The following is a 14,993-nucleotide window of genomic DNA, read 5'->3' as shown; positions in this document are numbered from 1 at the left end:
CACAGATTGCCTGAAATAATTTTTCCCCCCATGTGATAGTCAGTCTGATCTCTTTTTCGTCACCATGGATTTCATTAAGGAGGCTTTGGAGTACTTCACAACTCAAGGTGTTATTATTACCTTTGCTGAACTCTCACAGGCTAGAGGAGTCTGAATAGCAGATAGATGCCATTGCCTTGGTTCTGGACCCTGATGGTAGGCTCAACATGGAATCTAGAAACCCCAAACTTGTAGCCTAGTAAGATCTGATGAACCCCAAGTTTTAGGACTAGTTTATAAGTTGGAGACCCCAAAGTTTGTGCTTGTCCGGATCAAGTACAAGCTTTGGCGACCCCTAAGAGTTGGGTGGAGACCCATCAATTTCCTACAAAGTTCAGGGTCTCCAACTTATAAGCTAGTCCTACAACTTGGGGTTCATCAGATCTTACTAGGCTACAAGTTTGGGGTTTCTAGATTCCATGTTGACAGTAGCTTTTGTGAAAGGTGGAGTCCCCAGCACAGAGACCTGATCCCTATGATCTCAGACCCCTTATGCCTATAGCAAATTCTCTACTACCTTTTTAGAGAAGGACTGCTAAGGAGGAACAAGGAATGCCCCTTGGGTAATAGCACAGATCTTGGTTCAAGCTACAGTGAGAAGTGTTCTCAGCACGGCTGCAGCATCCTTCCTTCAGTCTCTTCCGGACAATAGGGCCATGAAGAAATTCATTTTTCTCCTTGGTCTTTTCTGTCATCCCCCATACTATTACCCTGATAGCATGACCTTCTCTCTGCCTCAAACAATGAAGGTGAGGATGGCAGGGACTCCTTGCTAAAGCAGGAACTTCATAGTTTTAAAAGGGCGAGAGGCACGGGTTTAGAGGGAGTATAAATTACCTTTCCTGAAGATGAAAAAACAGAAGATGCCTGGAATTGTTAGCTGTGGCCCCCACCTACAGGCAGAGAGATAGATGACATAATCTCTGTAGTATTTCATCCTGGTATCTTTCCTAGATTATAAAGGCTGATCAGGACAGGAGCAGAATCAGTCTTGGTCTGCCTGGGGACTTTGGAGATAATGATCAGACATTTGCTGCAGCAGGCTATCAGGGAATTTTGGGACAAATTCTTAAATTCCTTCTTGTCTCTCCTACTCCATGAATGAGAAGGCTGGACTCAGACCCCCTTACTAGCAGGTCTAGTTGTAGGTCTAATGCTTCTCTTGTCTCTGAGAGTAGGATCCACTGGGATAATCTTTTCCTCTTCCCTTCCCTGCTTCCAAAAGCTTATTCTTTCTTTCCTTCTTTTTCTCCTATTCTTTCTTTCCTCCTTCTCTCCCTTTCTCTATCTTCCCCTCCTTTAAGCTTGGTTAAGAGAGAAGTATTTCTTTATGACTCTTTTGGGTATGGGGGGAATCTAGAGAGAAGGGGAGGGCCTAGAGCTGGTTCCCAGATAAAGGGATTAGGGGTAGATTGAAGTCTGAAAAGGAGCCACCCTACACCCCTTGTCCTATGTGCACACAGCTCACCCTCTCCCTCCTTGTGGCTCTCTGTAGGTATTGGAGCTGCGGCGCCCTATGGACTCACGCTTGGAGCATGTAGACTTTGAGTGTCTGTTCACCTGCCTCAGCGTCCGCCAACTCATCCGTATATTTGCCTCACTGTTACTGGAACGGCGTGTCATCTTCGTTGCCGACAAGCTCAGGTAGGGTCAGGTAGAAGTGATGGGGGATCTGGGAGGAGGGAAGGACAGAAAGAGCAAACTTGCCCATCCCTCCAGAGGAGCCAAGTTTTTCCCACTTGCCATCCTTAGAGATGTTCCACCTTATGACCCTGAGAACCATTGCTGGGTCCATGTTAGTGTTTGGCAATGACTAGGCTGGACTTTGAATGGTGATGGTCCTAAAGGTGAAGACATTTATTAAGGAATTGGGTACATTAAGGTTTAGTTGTGTCCAGGGAATGTTTTTTAGAGTTAAAATCACAAAAGCTCAGGTTTGGAAGGAACACGAGAGTCTACTTAGTTCCACACAATCCTGAACAACAACTGCTTCTACATTCACCAGCAGATGAACCCAATCTCTCCTGAAAGCATTCCGAGTGACACTGCTTTCCCCTGGTTCTCCTTCCTGTCTGATCACTCAGCCTCTACATCCAGGGCCTGCTCACTAAGAGTGGATGTCTCCAAAGGCTCCGTCTTGGGGCCTTTTATCTTCCTTTGTCAGCTCCCATAGTCAGTTCTCATTTCTATGCAGATAATTCTCCATATATTTATATATCCAGCCCTAATCTGTCTCCTAGCCTCTATTCTTGAGTTGCCTTTTGGTATAATGGGAATTGTAATGTCTCATTGACATCTCAAATTCAACATGTCCAAAAAAGAATTTGTTATTTTTTCTCCCCAGATCTTCTTCTTTTCCCAAATTTCCTTACTGTCAAAGATACCACTGAGATACTAGTCATCATGTTCTTTATCATCTTTTAATTCCTCACTCACACTCACCCCACATATCTAAACTGTCAAATGTTACCATTTCTACCATCACAACATCTTACATATATGTGCCCTTCTTTCCAGTCATAGAGCCAACATCCCAGGGCAGGCCTCACCACCTTTCACATGGACTGTTGCCACAGACTTGTGGTTGGTTTTTCTCTGATTCAAGACAATTATCACATTTCCCCGGAATCGTCTTTTCCCCAGGCCAAACACTTCCATTTTCTTCGGTCAAAGATTTCATGCATGATGCGTGATCTTGAGGCTCTCTGCTATCTTGGTCATCCTTGTCTGGATACAGTCCATCTTCTCATTAGCTTCCCCAAAATGTAGTGACCAGAACTGGACACGATATTCCGGAGGAAGTGTGACCAGGGCAGGATTCCTCAGTGCTATCACTCCCCTATTCCGGATACTATTAAGCTGTGGTTAAGTCATTTTTCAGTCACAAAGTTTAAATCTGTATAAGTTAATCTTATTTGATGTGGCCTAACAATTTATCTAGCCTTTGGAGATCTTTGTGGACCCTGATTCTGTTCCTAAGCTTAGCAATTAATTCTTCTCTGTTTTGTATCATATCCAAATTTGTTAATTATGCTAGCTAAGCTTTTGTCCAATTAACTGATAAAAATTGATAATGGCATCTGACATTTATATAATTTTTTTGTGGTTTTCAAAATTCTTCTATGTACCAACAGACCTTAAGATAGGCACTAAAGATAGTATTATTCCCATTTTACAGGGAAAAAATCCAGGTACTCAGATGGCAGAATCACTTGCCTATGTTCACACAGCTAGTGGGTGGTGAAGCAGGATTCAAACCCCACATCTGCCAGCCCTACCTGTAGGTCTTTTTCACTTTATCAGCAGTGGACCAGGTACATCAGCTTTGAGGGTCCATGGTTGGAAACTTCCCTCTAAATTTATATCCATTCAATTAATGATTGTTCTTTGGACCTAGACGTTTAGCTCTACCTAAGATGACAATCACTTAGCCCACATTTCTCCATCTTGGGCATGAGGATAGCATAAGAGACTTTGTCAGATGCTTTGCTGAAATAGAAATATAGGATGCTTCTGTCATCCTCATTCACTAGTTCTGTAATGTCATCAGAAAACAGTCATGTTAATGTTTTGTTTGTTCCTGATAAATGAAACATGTCTTTCCCTCCTTTTCAGAAAGCAGGATATACTATTTATGCAGAGGATATGCATATTTTATATTTGTGTGTATTATAGATATACTTTTTATATGCACGCACAGATAAATATACTTATACATAAGTATCATTTTTACATGTTGCCTAACAAAGGGTCTTTGCACTTAGTAGGCACTTAATCAGTTTGTGGAATTTAATAGTGAAAGGCCTGTGCCTCTTCCCTCACCTCCATTCTATGCCCCAAGAAGAGGAGAATCAAGACAACTTCTAGAGGATATGCTGAGGTTTTGAAATGAAGAGATTTCCCCTACTCCAAAACTAACAGGAAGTTTCCCCCTATTTCAAAACCTCCATACTTCTCGTACTCTTAAAGGTGTCTTATAGAGCAGTAAGTGTGATAAAAACTTTCCAGTAAGAAACAGTCAGGTCCTTTAAAGTTGGTAGCTGTCCAGCACTGGGGTTGTGCCCATTCTGACTCTGGTCTGGCACTGAGTGGGCATTAATGGAAAGACGCCAGTCCAGAGGGACGTGTCTCTAGTGATGTGCCCTAGGGAATTTTGACCCTGGCCCTGTGCCCTTGAATATTTTTTAGCTTTGACTTAGATAAAGGTCCAGTTGATAAGCTTAGCATATTTGCAGGGGAGAGAAAATTGGGAGGGACCCAGTTCTCTCCGTTGGGTCAACCTACACTGGGACACCCGTTTCACAGGGCTCTTGCTTTATCTTGGGTTGGTGGCTTTGGCCCAGTCATCATTTTGTCATCCTGAAAGACTCAGCCTAAATGTTCTCTGGCTTTTCCGTCTCTGTCTCTGCCCAGCATCTGTGTCCCTCCCACCCCCTCCCCAACTTAGTATCATATCCTACACTCTGAATGTGGCCATTGTTTCTGCCCATGGCTTCAGGCTGCGGGTGTGAACACATTCCAAGGCTGAGACTTCTTCATGCTCATAGCGCTGGCTGGCTCTGCAGGGATTCTGCTCCATGCCAGGGCTTAGAGGCAGGCAGGACAGTGTACGTAGGATTGGACACCAGCTGCCCCCACAGGGTCTGGATTGTACTGATATTCAGTATCACAAAAGATTTCCCCTTTTCTTCTCCAAATCTTTGCTTTTGAGGAAGCTTCTATGGCCTGGGAGATGGGGAAGAGAGAAGGGGGCTTGACTTTGTGGAGTATAGAAACATCCCAGAGAGTGCTAGAAAAATCTCAGTGTTTTAGATAGATTACTCCCATCTGCATGGGTTGGAGAAAGAACTAAAATTTTGCATAACATATCACCTTATGTATAGTAGGTGACAGATATTTGTTTAATTGAATTATTTAATGAAATGGCCTGGAAGCCTGAAGAAATGTCCCCTATGAGGGTTAGCCAGGAGCATTTAGGTGACACAGTGGATAGAGCACTAGGCTTGGAGTTGGGAGGACCTGGATTCAAATCCAGCCTCAGATGCTTCCTAGCTGCATGACCCTGAGCAAGTCAATTAACCCTAACTGCCTACCCTTTGCACCTTTCCTGTCTTAGAATTAATACTTATTAGAACTAATAATATTAGAAACATTAGAACTAATACTCTAAGATGGAACGTATGGTTTAAAAAAAGAAGATCTAGCCAGCACATTCTGGGTTCTTTAGAAACCTGGCCCAGCAACAGATCCTGTTATCTTTCTCATCTGCCGTTTTGTCCCATTGGAGCCTGAGCAGAGAGTCCCTCTGCTGCTCTCCCTGGTACCACCACCCCAGGACCATCACCATAGCTATCTGTTCCAGAAGGGTCTTAGGCAGGGCTCACATTGTATAGCAAACACGGGTACTGCTCGGGGCTTCGTGAGGTAAAGAGGTCTAAAAGGATAGAAAGTGGGACTGTGCAAGAGAGACAGAGAGGCCAGGTCTGATAAAGAGCTTCTTTATCCTGGACCTGCCTGGACAAGGAGGCCACAGTGGGTGCAGTCATCTCTCGGAGGCCCTAAAGATAGGACTCGGGGATAGGGTGGAGCTTGGGCTGGAAGAACTTGTACCGAGGCCAAGGCAACTCCACAGTGTCGGCAATGCAGGGAAACGTTCTCTTCCCCTCTTTGATCCTGTTTCCTCTTTTAAGATGAGGGGGTTTTGATTGGAATGATCTCTGTGGTCACTTCCAGCTCCAACACGCTTTGAGCTAGTGAATCATAGACTTGTTTTTTCACTCTTTTACACACAGAACACGCACTCAACCTGTGTACACCTACTTGTTCCTCTTTGGCCACTTACAAACCAGGCCCATGATGAAAACTTCCATCATTTCTTTTAATTGAACACAGCCATTAGACAGGGCTTGGGGGGAAGGGGAGCTGTGAGATGGCCAAGGGAGAGAAAAGAAAGAACATTCCCCCATACTTAAGGGAAAATGGAGGACAATGAACCCTTGAAGAAGATAAGAGAAGGGCCAGTCAGATAAGGGAGAAGTCAGAAAAACCAAGAGCTTCTAAAATGCTGTAATCTGCATCTGTTACCCTTATAGATTTGGCCATGCACATTCTCTTTCTAATTATCCCACACTCTTGTGTTGGGCTGGGCCATCTCTGGAGCCATGGTGTGCATACGTGCTCACCAACACACTATGTCTGTTATAGAAAGAGATTTTACAGAGGATTGCCTATGATTCCGCTTTGGGCTTCTTGGGGATGCTAGGCGATGGGGAGACCCTGTCCTACCTCGTCTGGCATTCCAGGAATACTTTATTGGGTATCATTTGGAGATTCCCAGCCCTTGGGAGGCTCAGTACTTATCTCCCTTTCCGCAAGGTTGGGGCTCTTTCCTTACCCATCTTGCTTCCACCATCTCCTCCAGGCTCAGGTGCTCTGTCTTTCTCCTTCTCTCTAGCACCCTGTCCAGCTGTTCCCATGCCGTGGTCGCCCTGCTCTACCCTTTCTCCTGGCAGCATACCTTCATCCCTGTGCTCCCAGCATCTATGATTGACATTGTCTGTTGTCCCACTCCTTTTCTGGTTGGTCTGCTCTCCAGTTCCCTCCCCAAATTGAAGGAGCTGCCTGTGGAAGAGGTGAGTCCCAATGGTTGGGGAAGGAAGTGGAAGGGCAAGGAAAGACTGAAAGGGGAAGGGAAGGCACCTGATCTTCTTGGGCTTGACCTTACATTCTCCCTTCCCTCTACCCACTTCTTCCAGGGTGGCATCTCTGGGCTGGAATTGGTACCTGAACTCTTCTGTAGATTACCAAGCTCTAGGAGGTACGAGATGTCAGGAAGGTAGTTTGGTCAATTACCCTAGAATTCCCTTTTTTTCCCATAGGCCCTGATGGTGAATCTAGGATCTGATCGGTTCATACGACAGGTAAGCAAGATGTGAGCTAGTCCGGGCCTGGAGGTCTCTCCCCTCCCACCAGTTGTAGGGCTACAGGCTTGGATTAACCTTCAAGGCTTCCCTTAACACAGAGCTTCTTCATCTCTTTTTGTATCCTGGACCCCTTGGGCAACAGTTTAGTGAAACCTCTGAACTTCTCAGAAGAGTATTTTTAAATACATAAAATAAAATACACAAGGAAACCACTTATATTAAAATTCAGTCTGTTGTTACTAAATTGATTAATTGTGTCTGACTCTTTGTGACCCCATATTGATTTTTCTTGGCGAAGATATGGAAGTGGTTTGCTTTTTCCTTCTCCAGCTCATTTTACAGATGAGGAAACTGAGGCCAATAGGGTTAAGACTCGCCCAGGGTCACACAACTAATGAATATCTGAGGCTGGATTTGAACTCAGGTCTTCCTGTGTCCAGGCCTTGCAATCTAACCACAGTACCACCTTGCTACCCAAAATTCAGTTAGAAAAATATAAAAAAGAAAAATAGCCCGCATTCACAGTTAAATCAAGGTTTAAGATCCCTCATCCTAATACATCAGATCAGGAGCTCAATCTTCAAACAAGAGGCAGACCACTTGGATTTGGATCAATACTTTTTTTTTTTAATCCTCATCTTCTGTCTTAGAATCAGTACTAAGTTATCATTGCCAAGGCAGAAGAAGGGGTAGGCAATTGAAATTAAGTAGCGTGCCCAGGATCACACGACTAGGAAGCATCTGAGGCTTAAATTAAGCCAAGTCCTTTCTCTAGATCTGGCACTCTATCCACCCAGCCACCTGGCTGCCCCTGCCTGGCTCAATACTTTTTAATTGTCTGTGATTTAGGGTTCTATTGTTGGCAGTGGAAAGAAGCCCCTTAAAAGTCCCCTTCCTGCATCCAGTCTTTCCTTCTGGGGTAGTCATTCTCTGAAAAAAAGAGGCAGCTCCATGATTCTGGACAAGGAGCCAGAAGGTCTAGATTCTAGCCCTTCCTCTCTAGCCAGTAGACCTTGGACATGCCACTTAAACTCTTGGAATCCAGTTTCTTCCCCAGTAAGATAGATCTAGAGCCCCATCTGGGTCCAGCTCCCGGTTCTCCAAAGCCAGAGTTGGAGAGTGAAGAGGCAGGGTAGGTAGGAAGGCCTGGTCCCCACAAGTCTGGGAGGGTCCTGATGCTGTGTTCTGGCCAGCGGCGAGCAGCCTTTTCCTACCTCATTCTTACAGATGGATGATGAGGACACCCTGTTGCCTAGGAAGTTACAGGCGGCTCTGGAGCAGGCTCTGGAGAGAAAGAATGAATTAATCTCCCAGGACTCTGATAGTGACTCTGACGATGGTAAGAACGGGATTAACCGCTCTGGACCCCAGGATAGATATTAGGGTGAGAGAATAGCCAAGGGGGTAGAGAAGGGCCCTTTATCCATTAAAATTATGCTCTAATTTGGGCCAAGCCAGGGATACCTGTTGGAAAAACCAGAAAGTCCCGGGCACAAGGGGAAGAGACCTTTTTCCTGGGTCTCTCCCTCTGAGCTGGACTACCCCAACCCTGGATCCCTTTGATATCTCAGAGGAGAGGAAAATCATGGTTATTTCATTGAGGATGTCTAGAAACGTAAACGATCCTGGAAAATCTCCCCAGATTATACCCAAGCAGGTCTGCCCTTGTAGTCACTCACAGGTAATTTATATGAGTATTCCACTTATTGACAATGGAAAATGTTCATTCAGGATCTACAACAAGAACTGTGCTTTACTAGGCAGGCTGAGGAATACCAAAAGAAATGTTCCCCTCTGGGAGCCAGTAATTCAGTTGTGGAGGCAAGACAGAGGCAGGCAGAGGAATGAAGGAGCAAAATCCTGCAGTTTGTGATTATGACCAAGGGCTAGAAAAGGTTGAAAGTTCTCACGAGGTCTTATGGAGGAGGTGGGATTTAAATGTTTCCCCTTCCTTTCCTTAAAATGGTTTTTTCTTTTCTTTTATTTAAAAGTATGAACTTAATGGACACGAACATTTCAATACTCAAAGAACATAAAAAGAGGATTCTAACAAAGAAACTGAATCTCTAGTGTGGATGACTTTTTAAAAGCATATATTAAACATGATAGTCTAATATTAACTATTAAATATTAAACATTGTCCTGCTTGTCTGTGATCCTCCTAATGTTTTCTTCTGCATATTTTTAGTATTTCATTGATACTCTTTTTCCTTCTAGTTTATTTGTTTGTTTGTTTGTTTGTTTAAACCCTTACCTTCCACCTTAGAATCAATACTGTGGATTGGTTCCAAGGCAGAAGAGTGGTAAGGGCTAGGCAATGGGGATCAAGTGACTTGCCCAGGGTCACACAGCTAGGAAGTGTCTGCAGTCAGATTTGAACCTAGGACCTTCCATCTTTAGGCCTGGCACTCAATCCACTGAGCCACCTAGCTGCTCTCTTCCTAGTTTTTAATCACTATTCCTGCCCCTTCCCCCTCAAATAAAAGTACTTCTTTATTACAAATAAACATGGTCCAACAAAATACATTTTGCATATAAAAGTCATCCCAGATTTTTCTAAATTCTTCCCTTTTTTATTTCTTAGCATTGTTAACACTCTTATACCAAAATTTGTTCAGCAATTCCCTATTTAGTGAGCACTACTTCTTTGCTATGGCAAAAAGTAATGCTACAACTCTTTTTTGTGCATGTGGATTCTTTCCCTCTGTCTTTGGCCTCTTTGGGATATATACCTAGTAGTGGTATTGCTGGGTCCAATGGGATATATAATTTAATGACTTTGGGGGCATTGCTTTCTGAAATGGTTGGACCAATTCCCAGCTCCATTAGCAATGCATTAATATAGTCCCTTCAACAATTGTCCCTTTCTTTTTTCCTTCTTTGTCCCTTCCAGAGTGTAATACCCTTAATGGGCTGGTATCTGAGGTGTTTATTCGGTTTTTTGTGGAGACCATTGGACACTACTCTCTGTTCCTAACTCAGAATGAGAAGGGTGAAAGAGCCTTCCAGCGGGAGGCCTTTCGAAAATCTGTAGCCTCGAAGAGCATCCGCCGCTTCCTGGAGGTTTTCATGGAGTCCCAGATGTTTGCTGGCTTCATCCAGGACAGAGAGCTGAGAAAATGTCGGGCCAAGGGTAAGCAGGGGACGAATGGGGCTGGCACAACCGAAGTGACCTTCCGATCCCCTTTGTTGATGTCTTCACCAGGGCTGGTGTTATTGAATTCCAAGGTGTTGGGGTTGGACATGGGTCGAGCTGCCTTGACTTTCCATTTTCTCCTGAAAGGGAGGAAGAAGGCTGGAAATTGAGCAGGTCAGCACCTCTCCTAGGATGCCTGATTTCCAGGTCCTTCCCTATTCAGGTCCCCCATTGCCAAGGCATCCTCCCCAGGTGGAACCTCTACCCTTCTATAGCTCAGGCTAGTGACCACAGAGGTATCTTTGCTCTCAGTACTGGGAGGCTGAGGATGAATGGGGCAGAAGAGGGGAAAGCAGTCATTCCCCTGATAGCTGTGGACTGGCCAGTGAATGAACCCCATCTCCAGACTTGTTCTGCCTGGCTCCAGATAGCAGGACTAGGGTCAGTGAGTGGGTGCAGAGACCCAGACTCGGGCTCCTTAGAAGGAAAAACACACCAACATCTGGGGTTGTCTCAGAATGGAGCAGATTGCTTCAGCAGGTTCTGAGTTTTCCATTCCTGGGCGCTCAGGGGTTCAAATGTGGTCAATGACACTTAAGGTCCCTTCCAACTTGGATATTCCACAATTCCATTATAAATTCCTGGAGGCTGGGAATCTACGTTGTGTGTATCTGTGCGTCCTCGGTCCCTTGCACAGGACTTTGCAGATGGCAGACAATTTGATAAATGTTTGTTTAATCAAACCATGTGGCTCAGATAAGAAAAAGCCAGTTCCTAGCCACATGCAGAGGAAGAACTGTGGGAGAAGAAACACCGAAGAAAAACAACCGCTTGAACACATGGGCTGATGGGGATATTATTGGGGATGAAGACACTAAACAATAACACTAAACAATAACTCTAGTCTAACTATCAGTAATATGGAATTAGGTCTTGATCAATGATACGTGTAAAACAGTGGAATCGTGCATCGGCTAAGGGAGTTTAGGGAGGTTTGGGGGAGAGGGAAAGAACATGAAATATGTAACTAGGGGGAAATATTCAAAATAAAAATTTTAAAAAAGAAAAAGCCAATTCCATGAGAAGATTGAGCCGTTCTGGGCTTCCTTCTCTGCACCGTGCCCTGGCAGGGTTCCAGCCTTCCAGGAGTCCTTAAGATATTTGGTGGAGCCCATCGCAACCCCTTTCCCTTGCCCGTCTCTCTTTAACCACGTGCCTGCTCTGCTTCTTTTTTCTGGTCACACATGCTAGATACATGTAGTTGATGCATACATGTAGATAACCTCTGTCAAGTGGGGCTGATAGCGACTCGGAGGCCTGCCTTGAGAGAGTTTTCATGGAGTCCAAAAGAGATCATGGCTAACATAGATACAGCATTTTACATGTGTGACCCCCTTTAGTCTTCACAGCCACCCTGTGGGGGCAGGTGCTATCATTATCCCTGTTAATCGATCACAGTAAAAAGTGTTTTGCCAACCTTAAAATGCTTTGTAGAGGCTACTTTATGATTTGGCATCGAGGTAACAAAGTGACAAAAAATAAATAGATCGATGGGCATGGAATCAGGAAGATCAGAGTTCCACTCCTGCCTCAGATACTTATTAGCAGTGTCACCCATGGCAGATCACTTTGCCTCTGTTTGCCTCAGTTTCCCCACCTGTAAAATGGCAATAATAATAGCACTAGGTTGCTATGACAATCAGTTGAGATATTCTTTATAAATCTTAGAGCTAGAGGCTCAGGGATCCTCTTTATCAGAGCCATCTGTATCCCAGCCAGATGGATGTGGCTCACCCTCCCCTCCTCTTTCTAGGCCTGTTTGAGCAACGAGTGGAGCAGTATTTAGAGGAACTCCCTGACACTGAGCAGAGTGGGATGAATAAGTTTCTTCGAGGCCTGGGTGAGTTGGCTTCCTTCATACGAACTGGCCTAGGGTCTGCCTCTTGCTGACCACGAAGACTGGGGCAGACAGGAGGGCCCTGAGGCGACCTAGAGAGGCCATTCTGGGGGAGATACAGTCTTTCATGGGGGCTTATTATGGGGAAGCGACCGCACCAAGGGAAACCTTAGTTCTTGTTCCAAGCATCCTGCAGAGGCCAGGCTCAGATCTCTCTTCTTGAGGTGGGGGAATTAGAATTAGAATTCCGTAGTGTATGTAGTTAAGACACATTCAGTACAGAACATTTTTTCCTTCCAGGACACTCGGAGGGCGCGAGTAAGGCCTGATTCAAATGTTTTGGTCCTTTCCAATTTGCCTCAATCCTCTTTTAGGGAGACATGGTGTTGATTTACCCAGCAGAACAATCGAATCCTAGAATAGCACTGCTAAAAAGGCCCTCAAAGTAACAGAAAGGGACTTGCCCAAAGCCCATCTGGCTATTCAGTGACAGAACTGGGACAAGAACCCGGGGTCTCTTGCCATTAGTTTGGAGGATGGGTCTGTGGTATCTGTAACTTAGTCCCCCCTCCTGGCCTGAGAGAGGTGGAGAAGCATTCAGCAAGGAAGAAAGTATTTAACAGAAAGGGAATGTTGACATATTTCTCTGGGCATCTCGAGATTCTCCTCTCTCTTTGGACCACAGGCAACAAAATGAAGTTCCTTCACAAGAAGAATTAGACCTCTTCCCTGCCACTGAGAGACTATTTATCAGATTGTGCAGAGAGCCCAGTGTCCACGGAGCCAGGGCAGCAAAAGTGGGGTCTCCCTTCCCCGCTGCTGGCACAGAGTTCCTGCCTCTTCCCCGCACCCACTGACCACAGCTGCGAAGCCCCATCCACGGCCAGGATGTCCCAGGATGCGTGTTTGTAAATAATCTGCTGCAAGCTTTCGGAACTGGTTTTGTAATGAGCAAGGAGAATGGTGTTAAGTATTTGTATATTCCCGGGAGGACCATGCCATAGCATGGATCGAGTCTGCTTGGTGCCAACGATTGGCCACTTATGTGCAACTGACTGTCTCAGCCAAACCACTGACCTTTCCCTCAGAGGAGTCTGTCCCCCGGCCCAGACCTGTGGCAGAGGGACTTGGATGCCTGAGGCCCCTGTTCCCAGTCTTGGGCCTTGGAGGGCAGGGAAGTCATTTCATTGGTGCAAAAGGACTGGTTTTTATCTTACAGAGTTTCTATTTTTCTCTAGTTTTCTTTCTATCTCATTTGGAAACAAGAAGGCCAGCCAGGCCACATTTGCAGCAAGGTACTTGGCTCCTAGACACTCACGTCCGTGTCCCCAACTCTCCTCCATTCCAAGTGATGATGAGCAGTGAGCTGCTGGGAGCCCCGACCCCTCCACATTAGGACTGCAGGACACCCACTGGCCCCTGTTTGCCCTGCCCTCTGACCAGCAGCAGTGGCAATTTGGTACAGTGTGTCCATTCTCCCGGTGTACGGGTGTTCCCAATAAATGGTGTACAGTTGTCTGGGTCTAAGGCTTTGTGTGTTGTTCCTTGGCTTCCCTGATGGGAGCTATTGCACTAGGAGGGGCTGAGGCTTTGGTATCACCCAAGGAAATTGCAGGAAGCCATCAAAGCCGTGACGTTTAGCACAGCCAGTCACCAGCTCTGACAATCCAGCACAGCAGGTTGTCAGGAGGATGGAAATTCCACACTCAGTTTACCCTATGTGATTCTTTTTACAGTGACATTCACTTGCATTGAAACTATTGCAATCAGCATCCTTATTCAGCCCCAGGGAGACACAGAAAAACAATGCAGGCTCATGGCAAGAACAACCACAGTCACAGACTACCCACTATCCCAAAATAAACCCTGAAACAAACCCCAATAGTAGAAACTTAACCTAGAATCATCCCTGCAAAAAAATAGCAGTTAGTGAGTTAATGCAAGTTTCTAAATTCCCCAGCAAGAAAGTACCTGACCTGGGTTTGTTCCCAAACTCCCACAGACCAAGAAAACTGTGAAACACAAGGAAAACAGGGGAATGACAAATTAGCACAGAATCACCCTTCCAGAACTGCATTCTTATTGACCCTTTAGCAGAAAGAACAGCAAACTTACTTTTTAAAAAAATAGTGAAAAATGAAAGAACATAATGGGAACAAAATTTGGAGCAGACTGATATTATTGTGTCTTATTTGATGTCATCGACTACCATAGCTATCTTCTTGATTAATGATAGGTATGAATAGTATAACGTAACAAGATACATGATTTAATTAGTTAAAATATAATTAACTATTATGCTTAACCAGGAAATGATGTTCTTGTACCTTACAGATGGCTGAAAATAATAAGTTCCAACTAAGCCATTCCGTAATGAATAATTCTTGACAAGCTTGCTCCTTTGTTTAACCACAGTAAGATAATTAGTAAATGCCAATCATAGGATGTTTCAAAAGTTAATATGTGATTTTGAATGTATAGGAAAATCAAAACCTGTATGAGATCATAAAGAAAAAAGGCCATAAAAATAAAAATCTTTCCCGTGGCAGGTCTGCAGCAGGTGGCTGTGCAAAGATGAAGCTCAACCTCTCTTTCCCAGCCACTGGCTGTCAGAAACTCATCGAAGTAGATTGATGAGAGAAAGCTACGGACCTTTTATGAGAAACAGATGGCCACTGAAGTTTCTGCTGCTGCTCTGGGTGAAGAATGGAAGGGTTATGCGGTCCGTATCAGTGGTGGAAACAACAAACAAGCTTTCCCCATGAAGCAGGGTGTTCTGGCTCACGGACGAGTCCGCCTGCTGCTCAGTGAGGGCCATTCTTGCTATTGCCGTAGAAGAACAGGAGAAAGAAAATGTAAATCTGTTAGGGGCTGTATTGTTGATGCCAATTTGAGTGTTCTCAACTTGGTTATTGTTAAGAAAGGTGAGAAAGATATTCCTGGACTGACAGATACAACTGTGCCTCGTCTCCTGGGGCCCAAGAGAGCTGGTGACTAG

General features: G+C 44.9%; 1 protein-coding gene and 1 pseudogene across 1 annotated transcript in view; both read left to right on the top strand.

Annotated features, from left to right (window-relative positions):
* DENND2B (DENN domain containing 2B) overlaps positions 1–13,517 on the top strand; it is a 266,694-nt gene extending 253,177 nt beyond the window's left edge. The window contains 7 exon segments of the mRNA XM_044680976.1: positions 1,481–1,683; positions 6,494–6,671; positions 6,918–6,959; positions 8,190–8,301; positions 9,856–10,095; positions 11,912–11,998; positions 12,681–13,517. Of these exon segments, the coding sequence (XP_044536911.1) occupies positions 1,481–1,683; positions 6,494–6,671; positions 6,918–6,959; positions 8,190–8,301; positions 9,856–10,095; positions 11,912–11,998; positions 12,681–12,715 (897 nt within the window). The 3' untranslated portion in view covers positions 12,716–13,517.
* Positions 13,518–14,569: 1,052 nt separating this feature from the next.
* LOC123252521 lies at positions 14,570–14,993 on the top strand (annotated as a pseudogene).

This window comes from Gracilinanus agilis, chromosome 6, assembly GCF_016433145.1.
Source record: "Gracilinanus agilis isolate LMUSP501 chromosome 6, AgileGrace, whole genome shotgun sequence".
NCBI classification, from domain to species: Eukaryota; Metazoa; Chordata; class Mammalia; order Didelphimorphia; family Didelphidae; genus Gracilinanus; species Gracilinanus agilis.
Note: the sequence above shows the minus strand (reverse complement) of the source record. Positions and strands in the feature narration are given on the sequence as shown.